The 21,258-nt window shown below is 36.5% G+C and overlaps 1 protein-coding gene across 1 annotated transcript in view; it reads left to right on the top strand.

Annotated features, from left to right (window-relative positions):
- The window catches only part of LOC106061441 (uncharacterized), a 47,582-nt gene that overhangs the window by 7,775 nt on the left and 18,549 nt on the right, over window positions 1-21,258 (top strand). Inside the window, exon 2 of the mRNA XM_056044184.1 lies at window positions 13,945-14,075. Within this exon, the coding sequence (XP_055900159.1) occupies window positions 13,947-14,075 (129 nt within the window). The 5' untranslated portion in view covers window positions 13,945-13,946. The remainder of the gene's footprint in view (window positions 1-13,944; window positions 14,076-21,258) is intronic.

The raw sequence follows: 21,258 nt of genomic DNA, 5'->3' as shown, positions 1-21,258 counted from the left end.
CTACATCAGTGATTCCCAAAGTGGTCTATATAGACCCCCAGGGGTCTACGAAGACTTCCAAGGGGTCTACGAAAGTGAAAAAGTAAATTGGGGGTCTATGAGGTGTCCATGGGGGTCTATGACTTTAATTTTCACACCCCATTAATGTAACTATTTCAAACACTAATAAATGAGTTGTACCTTAATTATAAATATTTATACCTCTGTTATAAATATTTATACCTTTATTCAAAAGTAAAATAGTTGTATTTAATACTAATCTAAATAGTTAATTTTGTCTACATGTAACTAATATTTAACAAAAAAGAGATCTTGACTTTACAGCGTTGATTATTTATTTCCTTGTCAAATAAGCGATTGTCCAAGAGCCTTTTTATAACCATATGAAACCATATACACTGAAGCGTTATTTGAGACGATGCCACCCTGATAAAAAGATAAAAGTGAAAAAAAAAATCGAATACTGAAAGATAAAGTTCAGAATAGACCCATAAAATCTTTCTTCAACATCATATAGAAAAGATGGTGGTTTGTGAGCGTCTTAGAAGATCTCTTTACCTAAAGCCAAATACGGAAAAAACATTATAGATATAACATTGATTTTACCAGCCCTTGAGTTTTAAAAACTGTTTTACACAAACCTTCATCAGATGTTATGAAACGAATTTCTTTTAGTAACACTAAAGTTCAAGGGCACATCTGTGGGATGAGCATTAAAGCTGCAAACTGCCTAATGGTCTTCAGCTCCATATTTTTCCCCAGGGCTGACCCAGGAAACCTTTCCCATGTTTGGGTGTATAGCTGCACAAAGTAGCAGAGGTTTGAATTCTATTTTCTTTCGGCTATGTGGGCTGAAAGCCAAGGCTAATGAGTCCCTCCTGCCCTAAGCTTACTGGTTTAGGCGTCAGTAACTCACCTTTGCCCCCTTCTCCTGTTAGTGAAAACAGTTCCGCAGGCCCAATATTTGAGGCAAACGTGAAAGATCAAGAAATACACGAGAAACTCTTTGCGAAAACTTTTATGAAACAATATCTGTAGAAACGGATGATGAACATGCAAACCCCCCCCCCCCCCCCCCAAAAAAAAAAAAACCATTTCCAATGTGTATGGTGATTCCAGCAATACATATTAATTGTTTTTTTAATAGGTTTAAATTTGAATTATATCTGTAAAAAAATATCTCTCTAACTTATGATGTAGCTTTACATTATTTTTCAACTCTTTGACTCACTGCACTTAGAAATTAGTTTAAAAAATTAGTTTATGAATGTGCAAAAATGCAATATAAGTTAAGCAGGGGGTCTACCGAAAACCAGAAAACATGGCAAGGGGTCTACGAGACAAAAAAGTTTGGGAACCACTGGTCTACATCCTTCCCCCCCCCCCCTATCTTTTTTTGTTTGTTTTAAATTGAATTGTACAGCCGGAGAAATACTTCCATTGGCCGAGGTCACACATGTGACATGTAGGTCAACCCGACATAACAAACTTTTGACATGTCCGAAAATGAAAAAAAAAAAAAAAAGATTGTTAAAATACAATGCATTGATATATGTAAACATCGAGCCAAGCAGCTCATCATCTCATCACGGCCTGACCCTAAAACCTCTTGAGTTCCATCCAGCCTTCTTAATAGAAGGCACTAGTGCCAGGAGGTTGTGAAGTCACATTTTGACAAGGCTTATATCAACTCACTTTGTCTGCCTGTGCACGTTCTTTCTCCCACATCCAGTTTCGGGTCAAGTTGACATTTTGCACAATTATTTCTTTTACCTGAAAAAAAAACAACAACCCAGAATCAATTTAAAAAAAAAAACAAAACTTTATTAACTATTGGTAATTTATTATTTTGTTTCATAGCTCGAACAAGGGAAAGAAGTTGTACTAGACCGGTGTGGTGGTATAAGTTGAATTAGCCCCCTTTATACTTTGCCAGTCTTAGCTGTACAAGTTTGAAGCTAACAATAGATAACTATAAGACCTTCTATTTACATAAGCTATTCGCTGGCAGAGTTGTTAGTGTGTTGGCTTGAGCAGGCTGAGGAGGAAGAATTTTTAAAAAATGTTTTGTTATGAAAATGTAGGTGTAAATTTAGTCACTAGGAGGCTCTGTGCACCCTCCGACTAGACTTGCAGTGTACATATGTGTACATAGTTTCCTTTAAAAAACTGTGCAGGTGGGGGCTGTCTCTATCCATAGCCACTTTATGCATGAAACTGCATGGATATGACCACCTTGTTGCAATGAATGGAGCCCGAAGATTAAGAAGGAGGTGCAGTATGTCATGTTGTAAACCATTTCCTCCAGCCTGTGCTCAATATGTCCAAAGTGATGGTTGGCTTGCGTAGGCCAATGCCACTCTTTACACTAAAGTGTCATTCACAGTGACACAATAGTCTGAGGCGCTTGTGAACAACCAGATAGTCGCGTATCAAGGATCTATCTATCTATCTAATCTATCTAATCTATCTAATCTATCTATCTATCTATCTATCTATCTATCTATCTATCTATCTATCTATCTATCTATCTATCTATCTATCTATCTAATCAATCTATCTAGCTAGCTAGCTAGCTAGCTATCTAGCGGTGAAACTAACAGTCTATTTAATAGCAGTAAAACATACCTTATAATAACGGTAAAATGTTCAAACTGTATTAATAGTAATAGCGTTGAAACATACATACTTAATAGTAAAACATGTGAACCTTATAATAGGGTGAAACTGGTCTTACATTCAAACATTATTATAACGGTGAATAATTCCAAATTGTATATAAGCGGTGAAATATACAAAATATTTGTGGACATAAAAACATTGAAACCTTATAATAAAGGTAACATATTGAAATTGATAATAGCGGTGAAATATTCAAATAAAATAATAGTGTTTCAATATTCAAATCTTATAATAGCAGTAAAAAAATAAAAATTGAATAATAGCGGTTAAACATACAAGCAAAATAATATTGGTTTAACATTCAAACCTCTTTGGGGCATTCATCTATTGCATCTTAGTAAATACGTAATAGTAAACAGATTTCTGGTACTGCTGATTTTCTCTTGTTGCATTTAAGACTCAGGAGAGAAGTTGGAACCACGCCTTAAAGAATTATCTTCCGTCGATTCTTGTGTTTTGCAGTATCTAGATATTAGTTCTACTATTGCCAGTTTATCCTGTTTACATCTGTTGTTTATTTCTTCAGAAAGAGGCTCTTGTTTTTTTTGTGTTTTTTTTTTTAAGATTGGTTTTCTGTGTTTGTTTTTCCTCTCAGTGGCGGATCTAGGAATTTGCCATGATCTGGGGGCCCATGGGGTTTGACCTCTTTAGGGTCCCCTGCATTTCGACATTTGACATCATGACATGAGATAATGGGGCAATATTTAATGTAAAAAAAAAATAAAATTCGAACACTCATTTGGGGTTCCTCAAGTGGGGTCCCGGGGGGATTTTAAAATTCTCCTCCCCCATGTTTCCTCTGTTAAGCATTCTAAAATATTAAACCTCCCTTGATTCAACTTTCATGACCTAGTTTTTACTTTAAAAAGTGTAAAATTGTAGGCAGTACAAAGTTGGGTTTATATGAGCGCTATTTATTGAAAATTAATGGTCGATCTAGGAGGAGAAACTGCTCGCGCTGTTATATCGTATCCCCTGAGGAAACGCCCTTGTGTGTCAGGCAAGCACAATATTAGCTGATCTCTGATAGTTTTTAAAGTCTCAGTTCATCAATCACCAGTTTAAAGTTGTCTCTGATCAGTCCAGCAATCGCCGATCTCTAGAACGATACCACTGTTTATTGTATTTTGTTTTCCTAGAGCCGTATTCTGTGATTTAAAAATAGAAAATGGAAAAAAAAAAAAAAAGATTGAGGACAATTTCATTAAACAAAATGCGTCATCGCTCGCCCAGCCGTTGTCATGGTGATTGTTGTCGCTGTCCGAGTATGCTCCGAGTCCTAATGATTTGTTTTGTACGCATCGTAGATCTATATTCTGAAGCAATATCACCGTCTCCTGGTCTACACTATTTACTAGTGTTAGTAATGTATTCTTCTGTCCTGTTTTCAATATCTCCGTGTTTCAAGTAAACATTCCACAATTCCACTAAAAACATAGGCAACCGAAAAGGTCGCCCCCACCTCCGTTACATAGATGTAATAGAACGGGTCCTCAAGTCAGTGAACATCAATACTGACAATCGGGAAGACATAGCTCTAGACCGCACCAGATGGAGAGAGACAGTGACCAAGAAAGCAATGGACAGTGAAAGTACATGGGTCTCAGCTCAGTAAGAAAAACGTACAATCCGAAAAATGGCCAGCTCCTCTACCACCGAAGCAAAAGCCACCTTAACCTGCGCTATTTGTGGACGGGAGTGTCTCTCCAAAATAGGGCTCCACAGCCACAAGAGAAAGTGTGCTCTGAGATGAACCATAGTCGTTCTACGACTAAAGGAGGCCAATAGTATATATACGGCTTTTGTGACGGTACGCACCTTTTTGAATGTGGGGAAAATTATTACTTTTCTTGTATTTTAACGTATATTATTAATTTATTAGTAGTTTAAAGTTAGGCAATCAATCACAGAGTACTGGCACCTAATCACTGAGTACCGGCACCTATTTTTTTTTTTACAAAAAAAAGCACTGTATAAATAAATAAATAAATATATATATATATATATATATATATATATATATATTAAATAAATATTATTAAATTAAATATTATTTTAAATAAAAAATATATTTATACATACACACGAGAGACAGATATAGACTTATGGTTAGTTTAATACAAGACTATATATATATATATGAGACAGAGAGAGAGTTATGATTAGTTTAATACAAGACTATGGGGGAAACTGAAGTATATAAATAGTATACTCATGCCGGTAGATGAAACTGAAACCCAGGAGGGAACACACCCAATTACATGACCACCCATCCATAGTGTCATAAATATTAAAGAACAGACACTGTTGGACAAGTCACATTAGTATGTATTTATGGCCTTCTTCTGTCGCGAAGCGACTATGGACCATCTCATGGAAATGAGATGAATGCCTGTGCATTAGCTGTGGTCGGAGCTATGTCGCCCCTCTCTCAAGCAGCGGATGTATCCAAAGGAGCGGCAAGTGCTGATACAATTTTGGGATCAGCGGCGTCGCAGGCTCTGCCAGGGTGTAACACTGAGTGCTCCTGACTTTTCCTCAGGTTAAACTCTCGAAGATTTTCCCATGATTTGGTATGGCTGCAAGTCAGCATAGCTTTGAACGTAAGAGATTTCCTTCTCCTAGGTGGGCTAACGAGCCCTTCCTGTCCGAAGTTTACATATTGGACAAGATCCGAAAATAGAGGGGCGGAAATAGTTTAACCGCAAACAAACAAAGAAACAAAGGACATGAGACTTAAAGAACATGAGACTTAAAGGACATGAGACTTAAAGGCGGATCATGAATATGATGGCTGGACGATGTGGAAACAGATGTAAATAAGTTCGGACATGAATAAAAGGTCAGATCTCATGATCTCAAAGAAAAGATGTGAAGCCGGTCAAGGCACTTCCTGTAGGGCCATAGGGATGGATGGTGGGTGGATGTGATTTGATTTGAGTCTAGATGTTCTGTTAAAGAACGGACACACTTTAAGTCACGCAACCCATTCTGCTGCTTTTAAACCTCGGAAAGTTGCCCGTTGAACATAAACAGTGTATATGAAAGCTCATTTTAGTACAAGAAAAATGAGCGATGAAATGTTTATAATACCAAATAGTATGTCACACCTAGGAGAAATAACGTATTGTGTTCTGTAACATTGAATGTCTCGAGGGAATCCTAACAGCTGGTCAGTTGTTCACTGGAAGACTTAATTAACAGCGGCATTAACTCGCTTGTTTACACTTATCTTACGTCACCTTTCTTTTGATTTTGTACCTGAAGACCTAATTTGCATACTCTCCCTGCTGGTTGTTTTATTGCAGTGCAGTGCTTCTCAACCCCACTCGGAGCGACCCTGTCCCTGGGATGGCCTGTGTGGCTATAGCATTGGCATATTAGACTTTACACAATATGAATCGTCTCTTAATAGTAGAAGGGATATTCTTCAACGCAATATTTTTACTAAGCTTTTATCAACTCGCTCTGCCTGCCTGTCTGTTTTGTGTCTGTCTGTCTAGTAAACAAATTAAACACGTTATTTCTCCCACACCTTTTCTCGGATCATTGCACACTTATTCTTTGGAGTAGATGCCGTAGACAATACATAAATTAAACGAATTGAATTAATTATTCAATTAATTTCTGGTAATACATTATTTTGTTAGTACCAACTCAGGAAACTAATCCTTCAGTATTTAGTATTTAACAGATATGGTTAAATATGTCGGATTTTATTTCCTTTAATATTCATGCACGTTATTTCTCCCACACCCATTCTCGTATCAAGTTGAAACTGTAAACAATTATTAATTGTACTTAACAAAACATGAATTAAAATTCAACCAAAAGGGTCAATTAATTATTGGTAATTAATTATGTTATCAAAAAGGGAAAAAACTACTCCTTTTTTTTTTTTTTTATAAACATAGCTGTAAGTGCGTAGTTCTTCCCCTTTGGTAAGCTTTTTTTTTTTTTTTTTTTTTTTTTTTTTTTTTTTTTTTTCATAAGGGATTTTTTTATATTCTTCTTGATGTAGTTTTCGTGCTGTTGATCCATTTAAAACTCAGTAGTATCTCATTTGTTTCGTTTTCCATTTTTAAGATCCGGGTTACATTTTTAAAAATTCCCACCCCCCCTCAATCAAAATATAGGGAAAAAAATACAAATAAAAGTGAAAGAAAACGAAGAGAGGAAGATTTTGAAATAAAGAGATAAATTAGTGTCAGGGGAACTGTATTGATAGATCACTAATAAACAATGACTCTGGGCTACTAGCGGAAAAGGTTAGAAAATGGCACAAAAGTTATATCTCTTTAAAATAATTAGCTCGTCAAAACTTTCCTATTTACCGTACACCGGATGTACCGACAGTCTTGGTAAAGTGAGTTATCCGCAGCAGACGACAATCTCGAAGAAAAAAAATAGTCAATATAAATTAATTATTATTATTATTACAATCTACCAAGTATACAGTGATTAGCTTGACAGTCTTGGTAAAGTGAGTTATCCGCAGCAGACGACAATCTCCAAGAAAACAATAGTCAATGTAAATTAATTATTATTATTATTACTACAATCTACCAAGTATACAGTGATAAGCTTGACAAAGTTTGTTTGTCAAACATCTTTCAAGCAAATCTCGCGGTCTCAAATTTGATACCGTACGCATTTATAAGAAGCGCTACTAGTATATGTTCACTTTTCCTACCGACATTTAAATTATTCTGGATTTGGGTGTGTTAGAATTAATTTAGCTCGTTTCGAGTAACTGTATTCATGCATATTCAATATATTAATATTCTGTCCATATTGTTTTGAGCTAATCCAGATAGTGTACTTGGTTGAATTAAATTCATCTAATTAAAACATTTTGTCGATTTGCGGCTTGGTTAAAATAACAAATTTTTTTTTATAACAATAAAAAAAAAGAATACCTGATGGCTTATTGTTTGTGACAAAGTTTTTTTGTTACAGCTGTCCGTTTTGTGACATAGCTGCTGTTTTTTTTTTTTTTTTTTTTTTACACAGCTGTCTATCTAGCTTGTTTGTTGGTTTCACTTGTTTTTGTTAATTATAATGAACAAGATAATTCTAATATGAGTTCATAGATCCTAAAATTGAAACATATCTTGTCTACTGAAGCCAATGACCTGTCACGCTCCACCGGACAATAAAGTGCATTCTGTCGTCTGCGGAGGTAAAAAGATGCTGAAATCGATGACTTATCGAGAAATTCATGATTGGGTTGTGCGATTGGCCTGATAGAGTTTCTGTTTAGATTTTTTATTCAGTCTCTCTTGCTCTCTCTCTCTCTCTCTCTCTCTTTCTCCCTCATTTGTTATCCCTCTCTTTTTCTCATTCTTTATTTTTTCTTTGAGACAGTGTAGTCGAGATAAATAGTGACTGTGTGCTGATGTACTTGTATATTTGGAATTATTTTGATGTATAAAATCATTTTAAAACTTAAGACTTAGACCACCATCTAGTCTTGAGTTGATCTCTTCCAATGTAGACTAGATATACCCGTATCTGTGCTACTGACGTAACTATGAACTATTGGAAGTGGTTCTTGACTGGGGCGTCACTCTTGTCGGTGTCACTCGGTGCGGACCGCACCATTGGTTCTTGAACTACGGACTTAACTATGAACAATTGGAATACGGTTCTGTATAGAATTAAATCACAGGAACTCATAATATACTCAAGAAATCAACTCGGGAAGAAGGTGTATATCTCTACGTTACACTATTCAATCGAATGCATTGGTTTCACTTAGACCAAGCCGAATGGACAAACGAACACCGTATCTGTCTTTGTCTTCCCTTGTATACTCTTGTTCACTCTTCAGAGTCCCGGATTATTTCACTCATCTCTAGACCAGTGTTTCCCAAACATTTTCCTTAACGGAACACTTCGCACATTCTTATTATTTAGCGGAACACTTCGCACATTTTTATTATTTAGCGGAGCACTTCGCACATTCTTATTATTTAGCGGAGCACTTCGCACATTCTTATTATTTAGCGGAACACTTCGCACATTCTGATTATTTAGCGGAGCCCTATGCTTATTTTTGTTTGTCTGTCTTGAAAAAACGTTTGTACACGTTATTTCTCCCACACCCTTTCTCGGATCAAACTGAAATTTTGCACAATTATTTCTTTTACCTGACAACACAAGAATCAATAAAAATAAAAAAGACCAATTGGTTAATTAACTATTCTGTTTTGCCTCTTGAACAACGGAAAGAAATCGCACTTGACAGATGTGGTGGTATAAGTTGAATTAGTCCCCTTGAGGACAGGCGCCCTGAGTGAACCTTTTTTAAAATCCATTTAAAAAAACGAACATGTAAGCATTCACCAAGATACCTCTGTCTTCTCTTTTCACAATAGGCCAAGACAAGCGATAGGATTGTAGCGCATTGAGATAGCTAATAGCTAAACAGAAACAATTGGTCAAAATATTTCAATCGCACAGATTTATATATCTAGGTCAATCACACATCACATGACTGATCCAAACTAATTGATACAACTACACTTAATATAAGCTTTGTGTATTTTCATAAGGTATTTTTTTGTTTGTTTTTCTTGTATTAAAGAGATTAATTCACGGGGTGACCTACTAGTTACTTTCTCCTGTAGTTCGTGGAACACCTCTTCAGGAACACTTGTCTAGATAACATATTTGATTGGTTCATTGGGGATTCTCACACTGAGCTATACAAGGACGCTAAATTCACTTTCAGTGTTGCCCTCTAAAAAAAATATATATTGAGGTAAAAACAGAACCTGTTAAAAAAACATAGTTTATTAACAATATATTTTATTATGTACACCAAAAATGCTAGCTATTTAGAGTATTGTTCTCCACTATATATGAAAATCTCTGATTGGAAAAGCCATTAATCCGTAAAACAGTTCCTTTTGTCTCTGAAGATAATGAATACGGCCAGACTCACTGGTCTGCTTTCCAGCAGTTTCCTCTCTGGGCGCATTCCTTAGATAAAGGGGTCACGCTTGGCCCATGCATCAGGGCCCCTCTCTCGACCTTGCTGATATGATCCCAACTAACGCCTCACACTTTACATTTAAAGGGGTGAAGGCGGATACCTGGCGCCACAAAACCGGGAGCTTCGGGTAGATGAAGCTCATCAGCCTAGTAAGGCTATACATCGAGGAGAGGGCTACTGCGACTTCAAACCCCCGCTACCTTGCCTTGCTTCAGGAGACAACCTCGAGGAAAAATCAAGAGTGAAGCCCCTTGGGCGTTGGAAGTATCAACTATGGCATTCCCCCAGGCAGCTTCTGTAACTGAGATAAGAAAACAGGGTCGTACCAAGACAACGAAGACAAATTTAGTTCTGATTGTACTTCAGCACAGACTATAGAAAATTTCATATTTTTTTTTTACCTGCGTCATAAGATGGCCACTGGACAGACTAACTAACGCAGTGTTTCTCAAACCTTTTCCATAACGGAACACGAATTCTGAGTAGTTAGCGGAACACTTTGTTTATTTTTTAAGAGAGACGAATTCACGTGGTGACCTACTAGCTAATTATTCCAGCAGTTCGTGGAACACCTATTCAGGCCTCGCTGAACACTACGGTTTCGCGGAACACACTTTGGGAATCACTGAACTAACGTATTAGATTTTTGAATAATAGTACTGGCCAATATAATTTCATAATTCTTAATGGAAACAACGTTTTTTAAATAAATTTAAGCCTACGTCTACGTTATTCATTTGTTAACATCGGTAGCCATCCGGTAAATCTGCCATTAGAAACGCCGAGCAAGATCAATACATATTTTTAAAACTTAAAAGTTCCTTAGACTCTTTTTGCTAAAGTGTTAATTTGTCTTCTTTTTTGCTTTATTTCCTTAACGTCTTTCTAATTAAGATCAATTACGCAATTCGTGGCCACGGCAAGTCTTTGCCTGGTGTTTATTTATCTTTGCCTTACTTCATTGTCACACATTTAAGATGGACCTATTTTCTCCCCACAGGGAAAAGCCGAGATTGTTGCTGCATGACACGTTCAGATATTTAAAAAATAAATCTGAAAGCACTTTTAATTAAAATACCGATTTCATTGTTACCTTTATCATGTTCCAGATTTTTAGTCTTATGGAATTTGATGTTACTATTATTCATCTTACCATGTATCTTATATTTAAAAGTAATGTTTTTAGAGGCAACTGCCACGTCTTTTTTAAAAATAAGCTGTTAATTTTATATTCATATATTTATAAACCATTTTTAAAATACGATTTTAAAGGCAACCCTTGTATATCAAATAGTCTCTATTTTAAGATACATAAATGAAGCAGACGACATCCTCATCTCAAGTTTGTTACCGATATTAATGAACTTCTGATTGTTAATAGGAGGTCACTGATGCGAATGCGATTACAGTGTGAGTTACTGTGTAATATGACACTTAACGACTGACCTGTAAGTCCGTTGCTATTAAGTAAACTCATAGTTAGAGAAGTTGAATACATTGAAACAAACCGATACAAACTGTTTCCCTTAAACATTTTCCGACTTTTATTTTTTATTTCCACTTTTTTTTTAATTGGTAAAAAATAAATAAATTTATTCAATTTGTTCTTCCCAAAGCCGTAAAATTTTTACGAAAACTGCCAGTTACCATAATTATGCTAATTAAAAATAAAGGCTTTACGATTGGCTTTTTTAAAAAAAGAGTCTCGATTGTCTTTCTTCTTTTTTTGTAAATATGACGTCAGTCTGCTGCCTTTTTTTTTTTTTAAACAACGCTAATATTCACTCTGAATGTTTCTTGTAAGTCTCAATTTTTGCTATATCGAATTTCAACCATTTGTACTTGTCAGGGTGGGATAACAGATTTGCTAGGGTATGACATTACGGTCCCGTATCCCCAGCCTGAACAGAGTAACGCAAGAACCTAAAGGTAATAGCATGTAAAATACGAACATCGGATAAAAGTTATTCAACTGAACAGTTAGTGAATAACAACAGTTGTCAACCGGAACACTATTTAATAATACTTAATTGTAAGTGAACAACATATTTACATATACATCAATATCATTGATGTTATCATTTGATTAATAATTAATCCAATATCACACCAACAAGTTTCAATAACACACCTTTCACGCTCACACTCCATCTCGGCGCCCTACAGACCATGAACTCCCTACACCGCAACAACGATAGTTACTATACGACTCGAAGGGAGGAAAGGCGACACACTTTCCCTTAGCCCAAAGCCTAACACCCTGCAACTTCACGCGCGCTCGACAGTACTCACCCAATCGTCATCAAATTTTGCATGAAAGCTCATGCTTGATGACAACACATGATACAATAAAAAATAAACATCAAATTAGTTAATCAATTAGTCGTAATTAATTCATTTCGTTTTTTACAAAGTGTACTAAGCTAAGGGGAGATAAGCCTTGAGTATAGGATTAGGCTAGGGGTGGGCAAATTAAGGCCCGCAACGCTTAAATTAAAACTCACTAGATAGTTAAAAATAATTTATTTGTGGATGTCACCATATATTTATTCAAAAAGTTTTGGTAGTGTAAAATCAAAGCGTTGGGTCTGAATTTTACTTTAACGCTCATATAAAACACCCAATGCTTTGATAGGTAAAAAAAACGTTGACAACTTTCTGCTTCTTGTTTTCCCTGGTACTGTCTCCTGCCGGAAAGTCTTTGCGACTCCTGTGGACCTCGCGGTATGGCCCATAGTAAAAACAAACAGTTTAAATGTGCCTTTTTTACTGTGGTAATACCTGTAGGCCTGTATCCCTTAATGGTGACAACTAGACCAACAACTGCTGCGGTAACATGATGCAAACGTTTTTAAACCTGGGAAATACTTAACATCGACACTCTATGGAAGCCGTTGAAACTTCAGTTTTACTGTTGCTCTTTCAAGATTTCGCTTTGGAGCATCTACTGCTAGACAATATTCAGCATTCTTTGACAGAATAAGAAGCAAGACACATACCTGTCTCACTAGTGACATAGCCACTCATGCGAGTCATTTGATCTCAGTGTCACCTTTAACCTGGCCTTGTAAACTACTTTGAGTTGATCCTATCTACAGGCGTTCGTTCTTAGCCAAAGTTTGAACATATTTTGTAATCACGTGGTTAACCTGAACTAACCAGTTTTGGACTTATTCTGTCCAGCAGTCGTCGTTAACACCATTTTGTTTATATCGAAGGGCAACCTGTTAGTGCATCATAGCTATTGTGTCCTACACTTTCATACAATGTCAGAGAGTTTATCACTAGTTTCTCTTCTGACACCATATTCGGACAGCTCATTAGAATCGATCGCATGGAAATAAAAGCTTACATTTCTACTCTCTTTGTGGTTTATAGGTACAGTTCATGTTTCATTTCAATCAAGTCCGACTTTCGAAATGTGAAACTTTATCACGATCTCTCCCATTTGATCAAGAACTCTTGTTTTAGAAAGAAGAAACGCTTTGAAAACGATTCTGTAAAAATTGGTTCCCAATGTCAAGGTTTAGTGTGACGTAGAGTTCGACTTGACTCCCGCAGATCTCAAGTTGCGATGATTGGCTCCAACAGATTCTTTGTTCTTTCAAACACGTAACACAACGACGTCAAGAAATAAAGCCCATGAAGACAGAATTAGTAACTGACATTGTCACTTGTTTTAATACAACTTTACTTACATACAATCAACAAATTTAGTAGTACCTTTGAGTCACTCTATTCTATTCAAGAGTACTTAATATTTAATAAGTGTTACAAACTTAAATGAACTCTTAATTTTTCATTATTTTTAAATATCTCTATACAAGTTAGACTTAGAACTTCGTGGAATCTGAAAAATTAGAGAGTGGGTGGAGGAAGCTGTACGCTGATCTCAAAAACAGCTTTAACCAAGGCTAACGAACAGGCTCACTATCTGAACCGTACGAGAAAGCCAGGAGTTAGACTGGTTGTTAAAGGCTATTTGAGGCGCATGCCATTAGGAAGCATTTTATAGATCAATCCTTCACGAGATGAACCATAGTCGCTCTACGACTGAAGGAGGCCAACAACAATTATTGATTTCCCTAAAAGTTGTAAACATGTTTTCCACGTGTATGTTTGAATAAAGTCTGACATTAATTAATACTTGTACTAATATACGTATGTAATAGAGCTCTGTTGCTAGTAAGTATACGGTAAAATGAATAAAGACACACATTCAATCTATTCATTAATGAAATCGCTTTCCATTCCATTCTCAGCTATGATGAACCATCCAGTGCTTTCTGCAGACGATATTGACCTCAAGCAGCACGTTCTTCCCCCGTGCCGTGTCTGCGGTGACGACGGGGCCGGCTTTCATTATGGCGTCAACACCTGTGAGGCATGCAAGGTAAATACATGCCCAGACTATTGTTATTAGCTTAATGAGGGAAAAATGGTGTTAGCAATTATTTAAGGGGGCTAAAGCCAACAAATTTAGCCAAGAGATCTAATTTAACTATCATAACAACAATAACAAAATAAATATTGGTTTTGCATACACCCAAACCACAGAATTTTGGTTATTTGTTAAAAGGGTGTAATGTCTATACTTGCGGGCTATTATACAGCGTGGACCGATAAAGTAAATAATGACACGTGTGTTAACTTAAATATTTTTTTTTAAGTCCTAAGATTAAAGATAAGTTTAGTGCTTTACGCAGACCTAGTTGCGACATAACAATTAGTCATTGCCTGACTCTTCCGTCTGAGCCAGATGTCTTGCAGTCTTTCACATGTAAACTTCATGACACTAACTTGGACTTATGTCCTCCACAGCCCTTCAGCGCATAGGGCGGCAAGCTCTATCCACGGACAGGGCCGGCCCGAAAGATTTGCGGGGCCCTATGCGAAACTTGATTGCGCTGAGCCCAGTTGTGTAGGGATAAGGATATTAAGTGAAAAGAGATTTTTTATTAGAAAATAAATTTGTCTTTGCATTTTAATACGTACAAAATCACGATCAAATTTAAAAAATATCGCTTTTGATTTTTTTAAAGAGATAGAGATAGATTTAGATCTATATTTATATGCCAATGACTCTTATAGTAAAAAAAAAATGAACTTCCGGTTTTGGTTAAAATTCGCCCCATTATTACATTTTTATTAATTGATGGCTGAGAAAACATTTTAGTATCGCGCGTAGAAGTGGTGTTTTCTATATTAAATGACACCATGTACATGTTATTTTCATCATTCGATATAAGAGTAATTAATTGCCAATGATTAATTGACTAATTGAGTATTTTTGTTTATTGATTTATGTTTCGTTAGGTACGATATATAATTATTTAAAGTATCAACTTGATCGGAGAATGCGTGATTGGAGAAATAACGTTAACAATTATTTAAGGGGACTAAACCCAACAAATGTAGCCACATCTGTAAATACTGAAGTATTAGTTTCCCTTGTTGCTATTAAACAAAATAATTACCAGTAATTAATTGTTTATTGGTTGTTTTTTTTCAATTTAAACACGTCTTGTTTATGTCAATGACTAATTGTGCGAAGTTTCAACTTAATCAGAGAAATGGAAATGGGGGATGAAATTAATAACATGTTCACACTTTTTTACCAGACAGACCGAGCGAGTTGATAAAAGCTTTAAAAACAAGTTTAAATACATTTGATTGGAAGACAATAAAATGTAAGGGTTAAAGAAAAAAAAAGAAAGTAAAGATAGTCACTCTTTTTAGTTTTCATTTAGTTTTTTAGTTTTTCAATCCCGTCTGGCTAATGGGGCAAGCATAGAATCACAAGAGTATAATGAATCGCTATCCATCGGTTATTGAATAGAGAGATCACCAGTACACGGACATACTAGCGAACGCAAGGGCCATCTGTCCTACTCCATCATTTAAATGAAGGAAACTAATTGCAGTGATCTCCCTTTCATCTACATATGTCGTAAAGCAGATAATATGAAAAACAATTTAAGCTACGTCGCAGGGCATCCTTGGCAACCGAGCCAAGGCACGACATGACCTAAATTGTGTCGATGTGCCCCCAAAGAAACAACACAAATATCAAAAAAGATAGCAACCGAGATAAGTGAACATTTAGTGCCTATTTGAGTCCACATTTGGTTTTTTTTTTTGATGTTGATCTCATTACGTTTATTGTCTTTTTCCAGTGACAAAGATTTTAAAGGAGTAACATAAAATACAATTTCAAAAAAAAAGTATGTAATGTCCCTTAACAACATTAAATAATGTAAGTTCAAAAAAGAGACAAATTCAAATGTCCCTATGTTGTCCAAAATAGACTTCAAATTTAAGACGATTACATTTTAAAAAATGACGATCAAACCAGAGTTTTCACTGTCTGACCAATTAGCTAGTATTTTTTCCCCCAAGCTTATACTTAAACTGTTAAATTTCTAGGGAAATCGTTAGAGCCGTTTTCGAAATTCGTGTCCAGTTGCCATTCATGCACTCTGATAAGAAGTCTTGTAATAACAATGGTATTTAGCCGATGATTTTAGTGAAAAATGTAACTGATAATACGCGAAGTTTTTATTTCAAATAGGTCTCATTTCTTCGACTTTTGCATTACGGCTCGTTCTATAGTGACGTGCAATGACACGCACGCACGCACACACACACCGAGACCAATCGTCATAGAAGGCCTGAACACTGACCCGCAACGTCACAACCTGTGGGCAGTTTAGACCAATAGCCGGAAGCCACGTCATAGGTCTTTACGGCGTGGCAACGAACTATTGGTCTCCACTACCCACTTTGACAATTCAATCATTAGTGCAGCTGTAGAAAATGTTGGACGCTTTACCAGTAAGTCTGGCGCACGCTAAAGCTGAACATACCACCGGCCTTTGAGTTATTGTTAAAACTTACTTTACCGATATTTTATGGTTCAGGTCACTTCGACTTAACCTACCTGGTCTCAACTCATTAAAATATTAAATTGCAGCTTTACATCTTGAAATTGACATTCCTCCGACGTCTGCTCGACGTCTTTGTACTTAATGACAAGTAATGAGATTCCCGCCAAGTCTGCTGGTACAAAGCTACAAGCTTGACACTTTTGATCTCTCCAACTTCTTGGATCGATTGTCTATTTACTGTGTTCTCGAACTGCCTCCAGCATTGGTTCCGTGCAACTTTTTCAGGGATTTATTTTCCCGCCAAGACATCCCTTTTTTAAAACTTAGTCACGTGTCACTGCTGAGCTTGCGTACCACGTGACATGCTGCACTCACCTTTATTCTTTGGACTCGAAGTCATTTTCCTTATTGTTATTACGTTGCGCCAATGCTAATTTCCTTGCAATAATAACGGTATCAGTATATAGAGCATTATTTATAATTCTCTTGCGTTATCTGGGGTGATTTTAAAGGTTTTATTTGCCAGGAGTATCAGTGGGATAAGCTCGCAATGCCTATAAAACACTTATACTCCTAAATGGCAGGCGTCTCAGATAGCTACTGGCTGTAACAGTATTCATGACAGACATATAAGGTGTGTGTATAATGTCTAACCTTAGTGACCCGTAGGGGGGAGGCATTCATGATAGACACACAGGCTCTACTAAATAGAGTTGTCGATAGCGTGTTTTTTTTTTTGAGTGTTTGTTATTTGAGCTTGTAATGTGTAAGGAAAACACTTAGACCCGGGATCTATGGAAAGGTTTATAGTTAAAAGTAATAAAGTTAGTTGTTAGTTTTCCTAACAAAGATTTGGAGTTTATCTATTTCCATTGCACCGACGAAGACCAGCACCGTTTGGCTTTTGTTTCCATTGAACCTGAAAGTGTGAAGGCAGATATCTTTGAGCTTCCGAGAGGTGTAGCTCTTCAGCCCAGCAAGGCAATTTATCTTATTTGAAAGCTTTGCTAAGGTTTCAGGGGTCAGCTTCGAGAAATATATTCAGGAGTGCAGCCTCTTAGGCGCTGGGACTAGCGGTATCACTTGTGATAATCCCTCCGACAGTTCCAGTAACTCGATTGGTGCCAAAAGTATTGCCTCGCATTCCCTTGGAGCACATGAATAGTATCACGAGAGGGACCATGGTGCATAAGGAATTCATGGTCCTTTTTTGTAATGCCCAGGATAGTCCTCGGGAGAAGAACAAGCTTACTACAAAAAAAAAAAATATTTAAAAAAAACAACAAAAGAAAAAAACAAAGCTTATCTAAGGGGAAGAACTCCTCCCTTACAACTATATCTATCAATATTGTATTAGTTATTTCCCTTATTCGATATCAAACGAGATAAATAATTACAAGTAATCAATTAAATAATTGGAAATTTTAAATTCATTCATGTTTTGTCAGCTACAAAATATAATTGTTTAAAGCAGTGTTTCCCAAACTTTCAACATATGCATACCCCTTCAATTATTTTCGTAACTCCCTCCCCCCCCCCCACAACCAAATTAAAAAAAATAATTACCGCAAACGAAAAATGAAATTGTTCATAAAGAATAAAATAAGTCTTTGTGGCATTTTACGTCTCAAGAGACGGATTTTTTTCCTCTTTGCAACTTCTTGAGAAGTAGAAGCATAGTTAATGCGTACGGTCTGCGTACCACCTTTAAACTCTTCCCGTACCCTTGGGGGTATGCGTAGTCCACTTTGGAAAACACTGGCTTAAAGTATCAACTTGATCGGAAAATGCGTGTGGGAGAAATAGCGTCAACAATTAGTTAACGGGACTAAACCCTACTAATTTAGCCATATCTGCGAATACTGGAGGGTTAATCTCCCTTGTTGGTATCTAACAAAATAATATTAATTACAAGTAATTAATTGTCTGATTGGTTAATGTATTGACTCGCGTCTTGTCCACGCCAATGACTAATTGTGCGAAGTTTCGATTTGATTCGAGAATGGGCGTGGGAGAAATAACGTGTAAACACTTTTTACCAGACAGACAGAGTTGATTACAGCTTTGTAAAAAGTGGCACTTCTGTAGAATAGTCTTATGATCTAAACTGTTACCATGAAGCACTATAGATAAATTACAAAATATAAGATTGTTAGGTATTGTATTGCAGAGAAATAAACCAATTATTTGTCATGAGAGAAGTCATTCTAACACGAGCAACATCTTTGTTGATTTTGTTTTCTATGGCCTTGTATTTTGTTTTGGACGTCAAGTCCAGTCAAATAAAATCTAGACCTACTTGTGTGTACACTGTCCAGCTAAACATAATAATAATCTTTATTGTTCGTATGGAAATTTGTCTTACAATTTTGTGCATTACACCAAACAAAAAACATTATAGCTATAAGAAACCAAAGTGTACATTCACACCAGACTCGCTCATAATTTACATGTGACAAAGTTTATACCAGATTGTTCCTATTTAATGATTTGATTGCCAGTGGAACAAAAGAGTGTTTGTCTTTGCTATCGGTGTCTTGTATCTCTTTTGTGATGGTAAAATCACAAAATCCTGACACAAAGGGTGATTCTTTATTTCGAGGATCTTGTTAGCTTTTTTTTTTTTTATAGATGTTTGTCTCAAACAACTGCCCAAATGGGGTTTGTTTTTGGCCAATGATTTTACCAGCAGCATTTAGGATTCTATAAAGTTTATTTTTATTTTTAATGCTCAGATTGCCATACCAGGCAGTAATATTGAAAGTTAAAATATTGCAGATGTGAGCGTGATAAAACAGAGCCAAGGCCTTTTGGCTAAGATTGTCAGGGATTACTCAATACGCTATATTACGCAAGAAACATATAAGCATTAGAGAGTAGAACCTTGTGAGATAGCTAAACAAAGAAATGGAAAATAAAGGTTTATAGCCAACAATGACCTTATCTTATATATTACAGACCATACTTCAAAGAAGAAGATTATAATTAGACCTTAGTCTGTCTCTTTTTTCTACCTTCCTCTTTTTTTTTTTTTTCGATTGGTATCTTTGTATCTATAGGTCTCTCTGATGGTCTATCTAGGTCTCTCTGTAGGTCTCTATGATGGTCTCTGAAGGTCTTTCTGATGGTCTATGTAGATATCTCTGATGTCTCTGAAGGTCTTTATGATGGTCTATCGGTCTCTCTGATGTCTCTTTCGGTCTCTCTGATGTCTCTGAAGGTCTCTATGATGGTCTCTATCGGTCTCTCTGATGGTCTCTGTAGGTCTCTATGATGGTCTCTATCGGTCTTTCTGATGGTCTATGTAGGTCTCTCTGATGTCTCTGAAGGTCTCTATGATGGTCTCTATCGGTCTCTCTGATGGTGTCTGTAGGTCTCTCTGATGGTCTCTGAAGGTCTTTCTGATGGTCTATGTAGGTCTCTCTGATGATCTGTGTTTGTCTCTCGGTTGGTCTCTATCGGTCTCTCTGATGGTATCTGTAGGTCTCTCTCTATTTCTTTGTGTGTCTATCAGTGTTTCTCTGCCTCTATTTATCTCTCTGTATATCAGTCTCTATTTATCTCTCTGTATCTCAGTCTCTATTTATCTCTCTGCTTGTCTGTCTCTTGAGTGGTTCTTCTGTCTATTCCTTTATCCATCACCAGTGGCTGTTATTTAACGTTTATGTTCGAAATTTCCCTTTTGTTTTTGTTTGAATTCTCTAAATTTCTCATCCCTCAATCTTCAGTCTCTTTTCCTCAACTTCATCTCCTTTGTATCTCTTCGTATCTCCCTTACACTCTCACTGTTTCTCTCTCTCTCTCTCTCTCTCTCTCTCTCTCTCTCTCTCTCTCTCCTTACTTCCAGGACACTGAGGTCCCAGTTTTTCCTCGCTTTCCGGTCTTTTAACAAATTTCTTGAATCGCACTCCCCCTCCCCCCTTCACGTCTGCTGATTTTCCCCATTTGTGTCCCCAGTGGCATTCTCTTGTTGTCTTTTTATTCTCCAGAGAATCCTCATTAGTGCTGCCGCCTGGGCGAGTTAATATTAATCCCCTGTTTTAAAATGCGAGATCGTATCTGCACTTCTGGTCTTCCTCTTTTTTTTTTAACCAATTATCTTTACAATAGCTTCTGTCTTGACTTCATGAAACAAATGTTTCGCATTTTTTGTCGTCGTTGCTGTAGCAATGTAGGTCAAATAATTAAATGCAGTCATTTTCGTTTTGATAAACATCCCACGTGGCCGTCCCTTTTTATTGTTTTAAATAATCCGTTGGGTGGGCGGAAACACTTTAATAGAGTAGCAACCTTAAAGTTTAACCGTTAGCCCTCGGCCATTGTATCTGAAGTGCAGTATATTATCTGCTTCCATTGATGGCAAGGTCTGAAATGGTGTGCCATTACCATTAAGAGTTGAGTATGAACAATCGTTATGACAACTTTCTGATGTGACGACAGGACAACTTTCTGATGTGACATGACAACTTTCTGATGTGACGACAGGACAACTTTCTGATGTGACAACATGACAACTTTCTGACTTGACAACATTACAACTTTTTTGACTTGACATGACAAATTTTTGATTTGATGACATGACAACTTTCTGATGTGACAACATGATAACTTTTTGATGTGACAACATGACAACTTTCTGATGTGACAACATGACAACTTTCTGATGTGACAACATGACAACTTTTTGAT

Source organism: Biomphalaria glabrata, chromosome 10, assembly GCF_947242115.1.
Source record: "Biomphalaria glabrata chromosome 10, xgBioGlab47.1, whole genome shotgun sequence".
NCBI lineage: Eukaryota > Metazoa > Mollusca > Gastropoda > Planorbidae > Biomphalaria > Biomphalaria glabrata.
Note: the sequence above shows the minus strand (reverse complement) of the source record. Positions and strands in the feature narration are given on the sequence as shown.